Here is an 18236-nt window from a genome sequence, read left to right as displayed (position 1 = left end):
CTATTTCTCTTCTGCAGAAACTGTGCCCTAAAAGACCAAAATAAAAGACCAGTGGGAACCCTTCTGACATAAATTAAAAGATGATTTTAATAATCTTGGTATATAGCATCATACTCACCGATGACACAGAACGGCTTTCTGGCGAACTTGAGTCGTCCCCTCCATCCCCTATAGCGACAGCAGCAGCCTGCTGCCCAGATTCTCACCATGTACTCCACCCCAAACACCACAATAGTCACCACCTCCTGTTACATGCAGAAACACAAATGATTATGTTTAAGACATCACAGTGTAATGTCTTTGAGAGAGGGTTGACCTTTGCTCTGCTGCGGATGAAACACAGAATAATAAAGGCTCATTACTGTCAAGAGTGGCAGTAATAATCATTCATACTTCTTATGTTTTCTCCTCTACAAAGTTTACGCTCTGAGATTTAATTTAGGTGAGCAACATTGCAGATTAAAACAGCCCTCACTCACACCCCTCTTCCCCGGTACTGAGATAAACTGAGAATAATGCTAATAGCAGCAAAAACCAACCGATGCATGCATGCAGCATCAGCAGCAGCTGCCAACTTTGCAAGGAAAGCGAGCTGCGTGGACAACCTTGTATAGATTACATAATTTTGGCGTCATAATTTAGGTTATTTCCAATCTGTATCATTTTAAAGATTACTTGGTGTTCAAATGCAACGCATGCCTCTCACTATTTCTACCTTAAAATTTATATGCACAAGTCATTCATTTTGTTTTTTATAAAACTCCAGAAGAAGAATATAACTTCTGAAGTGACACATATATTGTGAAGTAATTTTCCTACTAATATTTTTGTTGTAAAAATGAGGACTCCTTAGATTTTGTTAATTTAGTCGATAAATATAGAAATAAATATAGACCAAAAACCAAACAGTAAATCTGTGACTGAGATTAAGATATTAAGACTTGCAGCCAAACAAAAGCCGGTTAAATTGACCAGACCTATAGCTTACAACGACAAGTGTGGAAAAACAGGGTTGAAAAATTACATTACATATAGTTTATTATATATATATATATATATATATATATATATATATATATATATATATATATATATATATATATATATATATATATATATATATATATATATATATATATATATATATTTTTTAACAATTTATAATTATCTTTAGGTTAAAAAAGATCTTTAAGTTATTGATGATCTTCAAAATGCTTTGTAGACTTGCCTTTTTAAGCAATTACATTTGGTAAATCTGTTGTAAGAAACATGGATGTGTAATGAGTAAAATATTACTCAAAATTAATTGGTTATTCCTTACACTACTTAGTTGCACCAAAAAGTAATACGGTAATTTTGAGATGCGTTACTCCCATGTACTCCATGTAGCTTAGTCACTAGAGAGTACTGAACACTGGTGCAAGATTCAGTCGAAGAAAACAGAAGTTTAAATATCAGACACTAGTTCCCAGGAAGCGCTTCTCAGACACATTTAATGTGAGACTTGCTAGGACCGAACTGCTGGTGCCATGGCGTGAAGAGGCACAGTATCTCTGAGCAGTTTGATTTCTATTTGAGGGAAGCTGCAGCATCAGCTGCCACATACCTTCATGGTACCTGGTCTCAACCCGGGATCTGCAATTGACCGAATCCAAAATCAACCCAAAGCAAGAGCGTTAGTGAGAAGAAGCTGAGTGACGAAAACCTTGATGTGTTGTTTGGAACTACCATCCCTTCTATTTTCTTCCACCTTCTTTTTCTACTCTTCTAGTAAATATTCAGAGTAGCTTCCAGAGCGTCAGAGATTTAATCTCCAGCATTTGCCATGAGGTCTTTCCCCAGTTGGACATATCTTTGAAATCTCACCTGTCCTTCTTCATTGTCATCATCACATAATAACCTCAGATCTTTGTTTCCAAACTCAACTCCCTTTCCTAAAATGGGAGTTGAGTCTGCAGGAATGCAAACCAGGTTTGCATTCCTGCAGACATCTCTTCCTGCAGAATTTAGAACCCAGGTTCTAAATTCCACCAGCGAATGCGACTCATTCCTAACCCAGAGGGAGCCTTCCACATTTGCTCAGCTGAGAACTGAAACCTCAGACTTGTCATTTCAGCTGCTCCACGATCAAGTGTAAGGATCTGTGACAGAGAGTGACTCCTGTGCACAAATGAGTCTGACTAAATGCACAAACTGAGTTCCTGTCAAGGTCCACAAAACACATGCCTTCCAGATGTGCAAAAATCCCTGATATTTCAAAGACTCTAGAAAGCAAGTTCTCAAGCTGGTTCTGTACTTCACAGTTAGAGCTCAGAGGTCTGATTGTTGGCCAGACTTTCTTCTCCAATATTCCTCCAGCATGGACTTTATCTTGGAGGAGAAGAATGAGATTAATTTAGCAGACAGAGCAGGTCCTAAGGTCCCCCTTTTAAAAGCGAGAACCATCAGCCCAACCAATTCAGAACTTCTGTTCCTGATGTCAACACAGAGTTACAGGGAAACATCAGCCCCTAACATTTAGAGCTTTAGGAAAGCCAGGGTGGACCTCATCCACCCACAGTGTTTTCACCACTTCTGTCATCAGCAGTGGGTGGACCAGCCTTCAAGTCCACAGGCTCTGCTTCCCTGCTGATGGATGTGCAGTGGGATTAAGAAGAACTTGGTGGGATTCCTTCCATAACATCTCAACATCCCAAATCAAAGCCAGTGTTGGTGGAGCACTGCTCCACCCTCATCTGAGGCAACATTTGCATCCTAAAAAAATGTTCCGTGCTATATAGAGAAACAAAATTAAAAAGCTATAAATTAATAAAACATTAATTATTTAAATAAATGTGTCATAGATCATTAAAATTCAAATTAAACAAATATGGCATTAATTAATTAAATTCCCATTAATTTTATTGAATAAATACATATAGTTATTTCACTTTTTTATTAATTATTTTATGGTCTGGTGTTGCAGCAATTGTCAAACTCACCCGTCAAAGTCAAATGGGTGGGACCCAGCACCTGATTGGTTACTTAGACCTCAGATAAATAGAATTGACTGGATTTGACTGGTGAGTTCATCTAATTTTGGATAGGTAAAAAAACCTTGAAAGCATTAAAAGAGTATAAAAAATAAAAGATCAAATTCTGGATTCTTAGATAATCGGTTCATTTAGCTTATTTCACTGTTAAACATTATCTACAGCAGCTGCTGCATTCATCCATGGAACACTGCTGAATTAGAAAAATATGAGTTTACAGCATGAAAGCTTTTTTTTAATCATTTGATTCATTTTAACTTTATTTTCAGTGTTGTGACAGCAAAGAATTGTGGGATTGAATTGTCGTCTCTTGGTCCATTAAAGCCCTCCAGTAGCCTCTGGTGTCCACAGGACAGCTGTGACTCTTTCTTCAGCACCAGAATCGATCCTTGGAATTAGATCTTTGTGAAGCATTTTAAATCTTAGTTTTCTTAAAGTCCCGAGGATGAAAGAACTTTATTATCTGGGTCAAAAATCTGTTTGGGGCAACAATGAGCTAAAGTGAGCCTGAAAAAGAGCACAAAATGGGCTTTTTGATGCAGCTGGTGTCTGTTGGGCTCTTATGTTTATCCATCATTTAATAAAGCCACACGTTTGTTTGTGCTGCTGGTTTTGAACCCCTCCAGTGCTGCAATTACAAACCACAAACAGCAGCAGAGTGGATTCAGCCATGTGGTTTGCTGATCAATAAAGCTTCTGTTTATCTCTGGTGTAACCAGTAAGGTTTGTTTGTAACATCCCTGCTCCTGTTTCTGGTTTTGGCTCGCTCTCCCATCACAAAATTACCTGCAAACTTCAGCAGAACTCTGGATCCACACCAGAAGAAATGCTTGTATTGCTATGGGACTTTCAGCCTTTTGATGTTTCTGACAGAACCTTGAAGCTGCAGCAGACACTTGTAAGATAGATGTTTGACTCCTTCAGGGCAGAGATGGAGTCTCCTGTTCCCTCCTTCAAGCTGACTCATTGATTGCAGCAAACAGCCCATTAAATCTGATCCCTCAGGTCACTGTTTTATTCTCAGTCATACCATTCGAGACCAAGATGGAAGAGGCAGATGGTCAGAAATAGTTTTGATGGGAACCAGAAAGGGCAGAACTTGACTCTGAAGAGGAGAAGAAAATCTCTACTCTCCTAAGGACGGGGAGAAGAATGTTGCAGCTATACTGAGGAAAGGTGAAGTCTTCCGGAATCAGAGTCACTCACTCAGAACTAAACACACAGTCAAATCAAGTTTTATGAATTTGAATGCTGTAAAATGGATTTACCAGGATGTAGAGGGCATCTTCTGAGCTCTTCTCATACTCTCTGATGGTGGAGAACACTGACAAAACCAGACAGGAGAAGACCAGCAGGAACCTGAGCAGAGAATATTTACATCAAACTCTCTGAAAAATAGATGAGATCTGAGATCTGCTCCAAACCTTCAGCTTTGAGCAGTCTCTGCTGCTGCAACTTTGTAATAAAATATGGAGAAATTAAATCACAGACAAACCCCAAAGAAGACTAAGAGAATCTTCTGATCAGATGTTAAAAAGACAGAAAATGAAATCTTAGAGTGTTTTTTGTCCTTCTTTAATGTTCTGCTCTTCTGTTATCTGCAGCGTTTCATTTCCAGGAATATTTAATAATGTAAGGAAAGGAAAAGAGTATCATATTAGGATGAAATACATAGGATACACTTCTTAGTCAGATTCTCTTTTACTGAATCAATATTTAGTTTGTTTTCAAACATAATGTTTGACAGCATCAACATTTTTCTCTAATATCTGATCCTGGAAGTCCTTGTGCCCTCCGGCAGAGTCAGAGTAAATTAACCTGAATGAGAGTCTGGATGCTAGATTTGTTTGCTATGCTGATGGACAGGCTGACAGACGAGGTAAGACAGGAATCTCCCTGGACAATGATGTTTGCGGATGACATTGTAATTTGCAGTGAGAGTAGAGAGCAGGTGGAGCAACAGCTAGAGAGGTGGAGGTTTGCTCTGGAAAGAAGAGGTATGAAGGTCAGTCGTAGTAAGACAGAATACATGTGTCTGAACGAGAGGGATCAAGGTAGAAGCGTTAGGTTACAGGGGACTGAGGTGAAGAAGGTGCAGGAGTTTAAGTACTTGGGGTCAACAGTTCAGTGTGATGGGGATTGTGGAAAAGAGGTGAAGAGGCGAGTGCAGGCAGGTTGGAGCGGTTGGAGGAAAGTGTCAGGAGTGTTGTGTGACAGAAGAGTGCCAGCAAGACTCAAAGGAAAGGTGTACAAGACAGTGGTGAGACCAGCTCTGCTCTATGGGTTAGAGACGGTAGCAGTGAGACAGAGACAAGAGGCTGAGATGGAGGTAGCAGAGATGAAGATGTTGAGGTTCTCCTTAGGAGTGACCAGGTTAGACAGGATAAGGAACGAGTACATCAGAGGGACGGCTCATGTTGCCTGTGTTAGCGACAAAGTCAGAGAAGCCAGACTGAGATGGTTTGGACATGTTCAGAGGAGGGATAGTGGATATATTGGTAGAAGGATGTTGGAGATGGAGCTGCCTGGCCGGAGGGCAAGAGGACGGCCAAAGAGGAGATATATGGATGTCTTAACAGAGGACATGAAGTTGGCTAACGTTAGGGTAGAAGATGTTCATGATAGAGTGAGGTGGAAAAGGATGATTCGCTGTGGCGACCCCTGATGGGAAAAGCCGAAAGAGAAAGAAGAAGAGAGTCTGGATGCTAGATAGTCCAAACCAACAAAATATGTCATGTGAGTTTTTCTGTTGGCCGACATACAGGCACTAATACGCACACGTATGCGTGATAGATGAACGCCCATCCTCGGGGTCGCTCCAAGACGTTGTAAAGGAAGTTCTGTAGTCGTCTGTAGAGAGCATTTCGCTTGGGGGGCTTCTTTCCCCCAGACACGCTGCTGCGCTGACGCCGAAGACCTTCATCACCACCTAAAAAACAGGAAAAAGTCACCTGAGTAACTCTGCCTTTCTCTATCTCACACACACTAAAGTTAGTTTATTCAAATTGCATTAACAGCCTTTGGGTTCTTCTGTTGGACCAGCACCTATCTCCCTGCCTTCTTCTCTAAAAGAGGCATTCAGAGCACAGGAGCCTTCAAAGCAGGCAAGCAGACCTCCTGGTCTTTGTTTCATGTGCATGTTCTGCTGCATCTCTGCTCATGGATGCTTCATGAAGGTTTATGTTTCAAAACTATTTTTTGCTCGGCAGGAAAATGCATTTCAAGCCGATGATTCCATTACCTGACGCATGCGCATTAAATACCTGGGCATCAACGCTCCAAACCTGAACGCCTTTAGTATTTTCACGTCTTGTTGTGGTCAGTGAACGCACCATGCGCAACTTTTATTAACCATCGTTTTACCACAATGATCTGCTAAAACTGTGCGCGTAAACATCGTTTTCCAGGCGCGAGCACGCGCCCCGTGCATACCTGCAGCAATGAGCAGAGCTCCGTCCTTGCTCGACTCGCTGCCTCCCGCCTCCAGACCCACGAAGCCAACCTTCAGCTTTTTCTGGTCAGCCTGTGGTCCGGGGAACACCCCCCCGTTCCGAGATTTTTGCACCATAACGAGGAGAAGCGCGGCGACCTGCAGACCTATGGCCGGCCCGCGGACTGAGCTCCGAGCAGGGGCGGAGACGAGGGGAGCATCGCTGCTGCGGAGCAGGGGAGGAGACGAGAGGAGAGGAGAGAAGGCTGGAGGAGACGAAACCCTCAGGAGAAAGACGGTTGCAGTCAGGACGAGCGGAAGGTCGCCTCTGTTCTACCTCATCTCCTCAATCATTCAGTGGGATTGGCGTCATGGAGGCTTCTTGGCAAATGAAAGAAGTCTCTTTTATCAGATAGTCCAACCTGCGCATCTTTGATCATGGCTGACTGTCACCACGGTAACTGGATCTTTGAGAACGGTAACCATGGCATCCAAGGGAGGGGGTGGAGTCAAGGATCAGCAAGATGCAGTCAGAGACCAGGAGGAGGGACAGACGGACAAACAGACTTTATTCATCTAAAAAGTAAATTAGGTTGTCATAAAACTCCTGTACAGACCCTTTAAGAAATTGAATATCATGAAAATGTGCATTCATTTCCATAAATCCATGCAAAAATAAACTTGCATATAGATTTAGGGTCCTCTGTTTGATTGATTCCAAGTTTTTGTTTATTTTTTACATAAATTGGAGTTCCAACAAATAAACTCACAATAATAGTTTTTCGGAAAATTAAAAAAACTATGTAGAAATCACCATTTACTCCTCAGTTTTTGCAAAGAAATAAAGACAGATTATAATCCCAACAAATCAATCAAAATAAAGTATTTCAAAAGAATAATACTTCAGTAGGGACAAGGCCCAGGTCTTGCTGGAAGATGAAATCTCTATCTCCATCCCAATCTTCAGCAGAGGGAATCATGAAGTCCCCTAAAACATTCTGCTGGACTGTTGCAGTGATTTTGAATTGAGGGAAGCAGAGTTTACCAACACCAGTGCTGGACATTGCAGCCCAAATCACGACTGACTGTGGAGATTTTACTGGACCTCAAGCAGCTTGGGTTCTGTTCCTCACCAGTCTTCCTCCAAACCCTTCAATTCAATTCAATTTAATTTGTATAGCCCAAAATCACAACAACAGTCGTCTCGATGGGCTTCGAAGTAAAACATGAACTCAAAAGGATCACGTATACAAAGAGTTCAACAGGAAAATACTAAAATGAACTAACAAACTGACTAAGCTATACTGGCATCCCTGCCCTTAGACCCCCCCTTCGCGGTAAGGAAAAACTCCTAAAAAACCGGATTCCGGAAAAAACGAAGAAACCTCAGGGGTGCCCACATGAAGGAGGGATCCTCCCCCAGGACGGACAGGCGATTTACCAGAACTCTTAGAGAAGAATTAACTTATCTAAATCTACAACTACATATATAAAAGTCCAGCAGACAAGCTCCATCCAGCTGTGGTTGGGGGGACAGTCAGGGGCGCGAGTCGAGCCTGAGACAGGAACCACAGCCAGGTGTAGGAGCAGGAGCAAAGGCGAGGTAAACGGTCAGGAACAGGAGCACGGATGAGCCAACTGGAGTCTGGAAGCACTCCCACTCCCCTCCTGGGGAGTGACCCTTGACCTTGATTCCCAAATGAAAGGCAGACTTCATTTTCAAGAGAAAACAGGAGCTTGGACCACTGTCCAACCGTCCAGTCCTTCTTCTCCAAAGTCTAGTTGAGACGTTTCCTCTGTAGGTCCAGGCTCAGAAGTGGCTTCTGAAGAACCCGACAGTTGTAGCCCATCTTCAGATGCATCTGAATGTGGTGGTTTTTGAAGCTGGTCCTCCACCTCATTCCACTCTTTCTGGATGTCTGCCAGCTTCTTGAATCTTGTCCTTTTGATAATCGGCTGTAGCCCACAGTCATCTCTTTTGCTGGTGCATCGTCTCTTGCCATCCATTAGACTTTCTTTTCATCTGCTTGGACACAGCGCCTTGTGAACAGCCAGCCTCCTTATAGGAACTTTTGTGGCTAACCCAAACAATTGAGGGAATAAAGGGTCTTCTGGTGAGTTGTCAAGTTTTCCTCATATTGAACCGAACGGAGACAATAAACTAAATTGAATCTGTTTAAAGACATCTGGGTAACCTGTGCAGATGCTTTGATTAGTTGGTGAAACTCTGTTTAAAACATTCATGTCCTGCAAAATTTTATCTGATTTCTCCACAGTATTGACATCTTTTCAAATACTGTTTTTGTAGGTTTTATGATCTGTAACCTCACTTGATGTGAAAATAATCACATAAATACCTGGAATCAATTAAACATTGGGTCATGAATCTATATTTTGTAGTTTAAAATAACATCAACACAGTACTATTAATACATTTTTAATAAAGCAATAGAGTGGAGTGTTGGGATGGACACTACAAGAGTGACAAGGGGATTTAATCCAGTCGGTGTACTTGTGGCTCAGATAGAGATAATTAGAGACTGATTATTGTAATGATTTCCTGTATCGCGTCTTAGAGCAGCAGGATTGAAAGTGTCTGTTGCTGAAGCTGCTCCTTAACCTTTACAGTGTACATTTGAAGGGGGTGTCCATGATTGCCAGGAGTTTTGCCAGCATCCTTGCTCCACCACATTCTCCAGGTTGACAAGTTTAGTGCCCATAACAGCCTTTTATTTTCCAAATAATTTTGGTCAGTCAATTGGCATCCTTTGACTTGGCAGTCCAGCCGAGCATCTTGTTGCAGATTAGAAGGACCCGAGACTCCATGAAAAGTAAAGCTAGTTAAAGCTGTTTATTAACATCCAATCATGCGTGTATTCACAAAGAACACATACTTTGCACTTATTTATTATATTAATAGATTAACACTTTATTGTATTAATATTGTTTTACTAAAAATGTAGATTTTCTGTTATTGTTATTATTATTCCCATCTACTATAAGTACCACAGTGCATACAACTTAACATTAACATGTTTGAATTCAATTTCAATAATAATAACAATTAGTTGCTCTCAGGCTGCTAGAAATTGGATGCTGGGGAAAGTATGATGCACTGGGGTTCTGTCCTCTTTTCTCATTTACTTCTCTCCTGCTCTACTCTTTTCTATATCGTTATTTTTCCTTTAGTCCTCCATGCATGATTGGTGCAGTGCGATTCATGTTTTGTCCCTATGTCTCACTCCCCAATGGGTAAGCTGGAGTGATTTCAAATTCCAGTTGGTTCGTCTGTGCTCCTGTCCTTGGCCGTGGACCTCACCTCTGGTTTGTCTTGCGCTCCCATCTGTCCCCCAGTTCCATCTGGATGAAACCCATCTATTCAAACATGTAGTGGCAGAGTTATATAAGCTAATTCTTCTTTAACAGTCCTGGTACATTGCCTGTCCATCCTGGGAGAGCATCCCTCCTTCATGTGGACATACCTGAGGTCTCTTCTTTTTTATTTCCTGGAATCTGTTTTTGTTTTTGGGAGTTTTCCTTACCGAGAAGGACGGTCTAAGGGCAGGGATGCCTAGTTTAGTTTAGTCTGTTTAGTTTAATTTAGTTTAGTTTAGCAATCAGCTATTGTATTTTATAACCAATTTTATCTTTTGATATGAAGCTCGTTGAGACAACCTTGTTGTAATATTGGGCTATATGAATAAAATTGAATTGAAATTATGCTGCCAGGGCTTTTGTTCCTCCTACAGTCCACCATTGCCCTTGTCTTCAGCTGCTGGCACTTGCCCCACCACCCCACTTCACAAAGCGGTCAATCAATTCCTTCTACTCTGCCTTCCTCCCCTCCACAAAGCCATTAAAGGATTTCTGCAAATGACACGAATGCAACTAATGCAATATTTAAAGTAAGACATATGTGTGCTTTAGAGCAATCCTGCATGAACAAGTCACAAGAGGAAAATTGTGATCAATAATGTCCAAGCATCTAGCCAAAATAGCAAAAATAATTAAATTTACAAGATTATAAAGTATTTGGTCAATGAAAAGGATTACTAACTAAACATAACCCAACCATGGAGCCTCAACAACAGGCATGATTTAAAACAAAAACTCTAAATAATTAAACTGCCCTGAAGACACACCAGGGGGTTAGGCACTGGCTGATCAGACCATTGCCACAGACTAAAGGGAACTACACAACAAAATACACATTGTTTCCAATGAACATACAAATAAATAATTTATTTGAGAAGATTTATGTTTACTGAATCAAAATTAATCCATCGGAGTTTTTAAAGTGTTGCTCAAACCAAATAACCTAAATTAACAAACCCCGGTTCCCCCCTTCCTCTTGCTCTGGTGGCCGGGTCCTTCTAAAGAGCATCGATGGTTGTGTCAGGAAGAAAATCTGACTTAAAAGCAAAGCCAGATCAAACATGCAAATCACAATTTCCATGGTGACCCCAAAAGGAGCAGCTGAAAGGCATGGAAGAAAAGAGAATGATCTGGGATGTACCTTATGCCATTGATCTAGATGATTTACAACAGGGTGCTGCAACCTTTAATGCTAAAAGAACCATGTGGACCACTTTCTTACTTACGAAAACCTTGCAAGAGCCACAAAGACATTGTTTAGAAAAACACGCTTTATTTACGTTTTGGGGGGCATTAAGCCAGATATTTCTAATTTTAAATGATAAAATTTCTAATAGGAGTGACAAAATTCAATGAACTAAAAGAAATTAATTGCAAATGCATTTTTCATTGACATTGTTCGCCACAATGTGGGATGAAGGAGCCCCACATGTTGCAGACCCCTGATTGGGAATGACTAGAATGACTTTAAAGTATTCCCTCAATTTGATATTTGATACCTTTTTCTTACTTTTTTGTGTGGTGCCTTTAAAAAACCCTGGTTGTGACTTGTTTAAAAAAAAAAATATATATATATATATATATATATATATATATACTTCTATATAAACTTCTTTGAAATGACACTGCACAACACTAGAACATCAGTAACAAAAAACACCTGCATTCATCCTTATTTTTCTGATCCTTTCTGTTTTACCATATATGATAATATATGTGGGTTTTTTGGGGGAACTGGAGAACTGAAATGACTTTGTCTTCTACCAAATGCGCTTTAATCTTGTTACGTTTCACAAAAGTGATAAAGCAGATGAACCTTAATGTACACAGTCCTAAATACAGCCCTACATATCAATTATAGGAGAGGTTTCCTTCTTCAGTGTTGCAATAAAGTATTTAACTCTTGGATGCCCTCTTGTGTCTCCGGCAGACTTCTTTAACTTGGCAGTTTAGCTCTACAAAAACCTACCAAGGGTGTCAATTTAGTAATTTTGTAAAAAGACTCTTTGCTTGTGACAAAACTGGCAAATAATCCCTAAAATAAAGCTCTGAACTTTAAAATAAACCCCTTATAGAACAAGAGTATTGAATTAATTTTGAATTTTAGCTCGAAGAGACAAGGTCTTTTTTTTGTATTTGAATCCTAAAAATGGAACCATGAAGTAAAACCCTCACACAACCAATTGGACCTATTTTTGAAGGGGGGGCGTACTAAAAACTCACACATTCTTAGGATTTACAATGTGCTCTTCTTGTTGTTAGTGGCCATTACACAAATGCAAAAGAGTTTTTTTTAACCAAAACATTTGCAGAAATTATTCTCACTTCTTTACTTTTCTTTTAATTTTCTTATTGATTATGTATTTTTTTGCATGTAACTGCAAAGGGATTGAAAGCAATAAATAGGGTAGAAGTTCCCACTGTACACCTCTGTCTGCACTAATTCGCACATGCGCAGTTTGAAGACGATGACGTCTTTTGCTTACACCGGAAGTGCTCATTTCAAAACCGTGGAATAACAAGCCGGGCTGCAGCCATTCGTAGAACGGGTTCATTTATGTCTCCTTTATTAGTCAACAATTTTTTATAGAGATATTTCTTAATAAACGCAATGTTATTTTATTTTTTTACCATTAGACGTATTTCAAACGGATTTTTAAAAATACTAATGTAACAATAAATCAACTGAACTGTTTTGCGATAATCGAAGCTGACGAGCTATCAGAATATATGGAGGTGAATCCGAATGATTTAGAGACAAAAACGCCTCATAAAGGTCTATTTTGTCCTCAACCCGGGAATTTAACCAGGGAAAATGCTGACTCGCCAAGGTAACTCTGTTTAAATCCATGTAGTGGGGCACAGTTGGTAGATAAACTGGTCCAGTTGAGACGTTTCCTCTGTGTTTCTCAGAAGTGACCCATCTCTGTTCCTCCACCTCATCCACTCTTTCTGAATCTTGCTCTTTTGATAATCCGCTGAAGTCTCTTTTGCTGGTGCATGCATCTTCTCCAGCCCTCTATTAGACTTGATCCGCATGGACACAGCCCTCTCTCTGAACAGTGACAGTCTCCTCAGCTCTCAACCTTTGAGGCTCACCCATCCTTGTCTCTCCTGCAGTGTTGCCGTTGCTGCTGAGGATTTGCCCTCAGATGTTGGTGTGGCACCTCCTGCAGAAAAAGCGGACCTGCTGTCACTGCCGCTGGAAGCGATGAGCCACATCGCCTCCTACCTTCCCGCTCACACTGTCATCCACGACTTACCAAAGGTTAGTCTCAAAGCCCCACTCTGAGGAAAATGTGGGTTTTTGGTGACTTTAACATTTTCTTGTAGCCTTTTTCTCACGATGGGGGACATATAAATAGAAAAGTAAGCTTAAAATTGCATTTCTGTGTGATTTTATTAATTCAAATAGTTGGGAATCAGGAGCAGACGAAATGAAAACGTGTAGGTGTGGCAGTGAGCCACAAGCTTCCTGCTTCGCTCTATTCTGATGCATCTGCTTGTAGACCAATAGATCCGTGTAAATCTTTGTTTTCCTGCTTTGAGCTGCTATCTTGCACTATTGCTCGCCATTTTTATAGCACCTGTAAGCCTGGGTTGTGGAGGGCTTAAAGAAACTTTTTCTTAAGTAATGACAGTTTTTTTAAATATATATTTTGGCTAAAAATGGAATAGTCATAATTAAAAGACCACTGGAGATGATTTTACAATGATAAAATATAGTAGGAGTGGGCCTTTAAAGATTTTCTTGTAATTTATTTAAAGATAAATGCAGGTCTGAATCTACTCTGGATCATAACTTTCAAATTACTCTACTCAAAATAAGCTTGGTTGGGATAAACTGTTTCCACAACTAGTGGTAAACTGTTAAACTTGTTTATAATAAGTTGTTTTTTTTCCCCCCTCTGTCTTGTAATTTAGGTCAGCCCCTTTTTGAAAGTTTTGCTTGAAGACACAACTGCCTGGCAGCTCCGTGCACAGAGACTTACCGCACATCAAACTTGCATTCCAGTTCTGCTGAAAAAAATGATGGACTGGCCCTCATTTTGCTTGGAAATGGAACAGTTAGTTGACACTTGGGCAGAAAAACCTCTAAGTGGAGATGTTTTAATGCAGTCTGTCCTTGAGGGAGAGCAAGGAGCCACACTGAGAGAGAATCCAGAAGGAGCGGAGAACGGTGCGGGCTTACCTGAGGGGGACCTCGATGCCAAAGTGAGGCGATGCCATCTAGAGGACTTGGAAATAGACAATAATTTTCTTTCTGGAGAAAATAAGGAAACTATGCCCCATCAAGTTTCAAAAAGCTCTAGTGAAACTCCAGCACTGGAGCATATTGTCCTACCCTCAGCCCACATTGCACAGGTTAACTCAATCCTATTCCTTGGTGGCGAAGGGGCAATCTGTGCCACAGCTTCCAGAGACTGGAGTGTCAAACTGTGGGATGTGAAAACAGGCCCTAATGGAGCTCTGTTGTACTCGTTAGCAAGTAAGGGTGAAACACAGAGCCATCGCGGCTGGGTCAGTTGTCTAGCATCCATAGGACCTCTATTAGCCTCAGGGAGTTTTGACTGCACAGTTAAACTGTGGGATATAGAGGCAGGCGGTGCACAGACATGTCTGATTGGGAATGCAGCTCCCATCTTCTCCTTGTCCTCTCAAAGCAACGTGCTGCTTGCAGGTACCTTTGACAAGAAGATCAACATGTATGACATTCGAGGTAAGATGAGTTTTATATGAAACTAAGATTTGGTTTATTGAACAGTGTTTCCTTGCAGACCAATAATAATGGCTGATTAATTCCTCTTTCTGCAGCTGAAGCCACCCTGATCAAAACCCTCAGGTATCATAAAAAAGCTGTAACCTGCATAGTCGCTGACGACAATCACATCATCTCTGGGAGTATAGACAGCACTGTTGTTATCTATGACCGCAGGGCAGAGAAAATCTTGAAGAGAATTGTGGTAATGCCACACACAATTTGTTTCCTAACAGTTCTGAACTGGTGCTCACCTCCAAAATTGATTCCGAGTCACCTTTCTGCTTGTAGCTGAAGCATTATCCGATGCGCATGAGCTATGACGGCTGCGTGGTCTGGGCGGGAGACTGTAAAGGCCTGCTGCACGCCTTTTACATGAACGCGGACCAATGGGAAAAAAAGACTCAGTTTGACGTGGGGCACCATGCTGTCATCACTGGAATCCACAGTTCACCATCAAGCCTTTACACCTGCTCATCTGATCGTACCTTTAAGGTAACTTTTTCTGTTTCTTTGCCTGTTTGTGTTTGGGCATTTTACCTTATAATGTCTTTTTGTTATTGCAGGTACATATTCCTTCTGTTTCCCCTATAACTGTACGTACTTTGAAGTATAAATCTCCAGTCAGTGCAGTAAGTATTTCATCCCCAAGCATTGATCTGTTAGCCCTTTCACTTTGTCAGCATGGTTTCATCATTATGGTGCGTTCACACCAAAAGCATTTTGCACGGCGAAGTCGCTGCTGGACGCTTGTCCAAAAATGTGTTATCATAAACCGAATGCTACCGCCGCATGTGGGAGGAGCTACTATCCAATGTTTTTAGCATCATCACTACATCTGTATCTCTCAGTGCAGGGAAGACGAGAAATGATGCCTAGATATCCGGTTTATTTCTTTTGAAGAGCTCCAAAGAAACATCAGTAAATGCGTTTCCATCAGTAAATACGTTTCAATGTCGGGATTCATGAGATCATTCAGAGACTCTCCCAGAACGGTGAACTTCACCATCTACTGTAGGAGCTGGGTCTGAATGATGGCCGTTTTCAGCGGTACTTCCGTCTCTCTGTGACACAGTTTGACGACTTGCTGTCCTGCTTTAGTCCACGGAGGGAAAAAAAAATGTGGAGGACCTTTTTTATTGTAGTCTCTCTAAAAATAAAACATGTATCATCAAGTTCACAAGAAGAACAATCAGATTCTCCTCTATGTAGGTGTTGGACTTAACTCACTGATCACATCCTCAACACGTCACGGGCCAAACTTGAGTTCCAAATTGGTTGACATGACGCCAAATTTTCACCAAAGTTCATATATTTGTACTCAGGTGGCATCTGAATTTTTGCCATGCTCCCACCAGACCGCTGCATTGCGCCCGGCATCCAAATTCTGCCGAAGGTTCTCTGATCGTGTCTTTACATTAATTTAACATAAAACTGGCTGCCGATCACATTTGAATTAGAACCTGATATGTGTTAAGACTACCTCATCGTTTATCCGCAATAACTTAGAGCAATCCATCTAGATTCAATAGAGTTTAAATGAAAAAACAAAATGTTCTAATTTTTGCATGTTCCCGTTTTCCCAATACTCCTCTCAACATTATTTTTCAGGTGTGCGCAGAGGCAGGGGTGGTTGCAGTTGCAACTGGAGATGCTAGCGTGAAAGTCTGGAGACCCAGAAAATGAGATGGGATCATCTGCATGTTAGTTTTTCGTTAGGGTGGGACTGTTTGTGTGGTGCACACACATTCAAACGTAAACCACTGCAAGCATTTCCAACATAGATGGAAGGAAAAGGGCTTTGCTCTGCAGCATGCTGGAGTTGAAATCGTGGCATGTTGGAAGCACTTCTGACTCCTCTGCATTGACCTTTGATTGGGTTTTGTTATTTTTAAACAGACGAAGATGCTTTGAGTCTTAGACCGGTTGGAAAACTTGAAAACACATGAAGACGGCACTTGAAGCAGCAGCAAACCGGCTGACTATTATTGATTTCTAAATGTAAAAATAAAACAAGGAGAGAGAGAGAGGGAGGCTGATTTCTTCACAAAAAGTCAATTTAGTTTGTTAACAGAGTTGTGTCATCTTATTTAATTGAAGGCAACTTGGTATCATTTCAGAAACTTATTTTTTTTACAATGTAATTTTCATGTAAATATGTTTTTTTTTGTTCTGTTATCTTGTACTGAAATCCTTTACATGGCACTTTAAAGTGTTGTGTGTGCCGATGTATATTACTTAATTTATAACAGATTTCTATTATTTCATTATTGTAACACCACAGCTGAAACATTTATAAAAATAAGTGATTGTATTTATAAATTATTAGTCTAAAAAAATGACCCAATACTGAGATTGTTTTGTTTCCCTTCTGTACACTGAAACAAAAAACGTTTTGTATCTCAATTGTCTGATTTCTTGGCTTGTTTCATAGACGACATGTTCTTGTTAGTCAGGTAGGTGAGGCACTTGTTTTTGTAATATTGACTACTTTGTTCCTTGACTCACCTAGGGTCATGACAGAAAGAAAGGTCCCAAATACAAGCGGCTGAAATGAGCTTCCTCCGTAGGGTGGCTGGACGCTCCCTTAGAGATCGGGGGAGAAGCTCTGTCACCCGCAGAGAGTTTGGAGTAGAGCCGCCTCGGGGAGCCCCCAGAGGAGCTGGAGAAGGTGGCCGGGGTGAGGGAAGTCTGGGCATCTTTGCTTAGACTGCTGCCCCCATGAGCTGGTACCGGATAAGCGGAAGAAGACTGATGGATGGATGAGTACTTTAGTGAAGTGGGACAGTTGTTTTTCTTTGGTTCACTTCAGCTGTTAGAAGTATCAAAGCAGGAGTACTCACATTTAAAAAACAAACATGTGAATTAAAGTTTTAGAAATGTTTTCTGGCTCTCCCACAAGCGTAAAGCTCCTCTCAACCTCTACCTAATATAACCAGTAAAACGAAAATGGTGAGTAATATTTGAGCTATCCAGTCTGGAGCCAGATGACGGCTCAGACGAGGGAAACGATCTGGATCTAGTCGTCTTGGATGCATCAGAATGAAGAGGACCAGGGAGCTTGTGGCTCACAGTTCTACGTCACCGCTACAAGCTTTTTCCAAAGGCATTTTTGTCTGTGCTCCTAATTCACAGTGATTTGAATAAAGAAATACTCAAAATGCATTTTTAAGCTTAATTTTTCTTTATAAATGAAAGATGCCACAAGAACATAGGAAAAAGACAAATTTCATTGGAGTGCATCTTCAAAGAAGAAAATCTCAGAAGCGTGTCTTTCAGATGACATCTATAATCTGGGTTCTGGTAGGAGAAATCTTTGTGTCTCAGCCACTTTCAACTGTTGTGAATGAAACTCCTTTTCCTCATAACTTCCTTCATAAAAGTGTTTATCAAAAAATTACAAAAAAAACATACTATCAGCATTTGTAACCTTTATCACACCATCAACCCCAACCTTATATGAACACACACTTTCTTGAAATAAAAAAGTAATTAAAAAAATGAAATAGAAATTAGAAAAACAATAAAACAGAATAAAAAATTAGAAGGTGAAATACAAATATTTTAATCGGTTTAATTTGAAAAGTTCTATTGAAAATAGAAACTTAACCAGAGATAGTTTTTGTTTCAATATAGAAGG

General features: G+C 40.6%; 2 protein-coding genes across 3 annotated transcripts in view; one reads left to right on the top strand and one right to left on the bottom strand.

Annotated features, from left to right (window-relative positions):
* kcnq2 (potassium voltage-gated channel subfamily Q member 2) overlaps positions 1-7113 on the bottom strand; it is a 33037-nt gene extending 25924 nt beyond the window's left edge. Inside the window, exons 1-4 of one of the 2 annotated variants that reach the window (XM_023955136.1) lie at positions 6465-7113; positions 5811-5961; positions 4301-4391; positions 119-245 (exon numbers count right to left, since the gene is read on the bottom strand). In XM_023955136.1, coding sequence (XP_023810904.1) covers positions 119-245; positions 4301-4391; positions 5811-5961; positions 6465-6600 — 505 coding nt within the window. In that variant the 5' untranslated portion in view covers positions 6601-7113. The remainder of the gene's footprint in view (positions 1-118; positions 246-4300; positions 4392-5810; positions 5962-6464) is intronic. The other variant, XM_023955137.1, reaches the window with a different exon arrangement.
* Positions 7114-12323: 5210 nt separating this feature from the next.
* On the top strand, positions 12324-17761 carry fbxw9 (F-box and WD repeat domain containing 9). Its single transcript, XM_023955135.1, has 7 exons — positions 12324-12668; positions 12958-13105; positions 13762-14557; positions 14653-14801; positions 14888-15091; positions 15163-15228; positions 16208-17761. Exons 1-7 carry the CDS (start codon positions 12568-12570, stop codon positions 16280-16282), a joined length of 1539 nt encoding a protein of 512 aa, XP_023810903.1. The 5' UTR covers positions 12324-12567; the 3' UTR covers positions 16283-17761.
* Positions 17762-18236: the final 475 nt, after the last annotated feature.

Source organism: Oryzias latipes, chromosome 5 (assembly GCF_002234675.1).
Source record: "Oryzias latipes chromosome 5, ASM223467v1".
In the NCBI taxonomy this organism is placed as follows: Eukaryota; Metazoa; Chordata; class Actinopteri; order Beloniformes; family Adrianichthyidae; genus Oryzias; species Oryzias latipes.
The sequence above is the reverse complement of the archived record's forward strand: the minus strand, read 5'-3'. Positions and strand labels throughout refer to the sequence as shown.

Bases quoted from the DNA above. Each gene is read 5' to 3' on its own strand.
- fbxw9 (XM_023955135.1), top strand. From the start codon at position 12,568: ATGGAGGTGAATCCGAATGATTTAGAGACAAAAACGCCTCATAAAGGT. The intron at 14,558-14,652 runs GTAAGATGAGTT...CTCTTTCTGCAG, and splicing joins CAACATGTATGACATTCGAG to CTGAAGCCACCCTGATCAAA. The intron at 14,802-14,887 runs GTAATGCCACAC...TTCTGCTTGTAG, and splicing joins AAATCTTGAAGAGAATTGTG to CTGAAGCATTATCCGATGCG.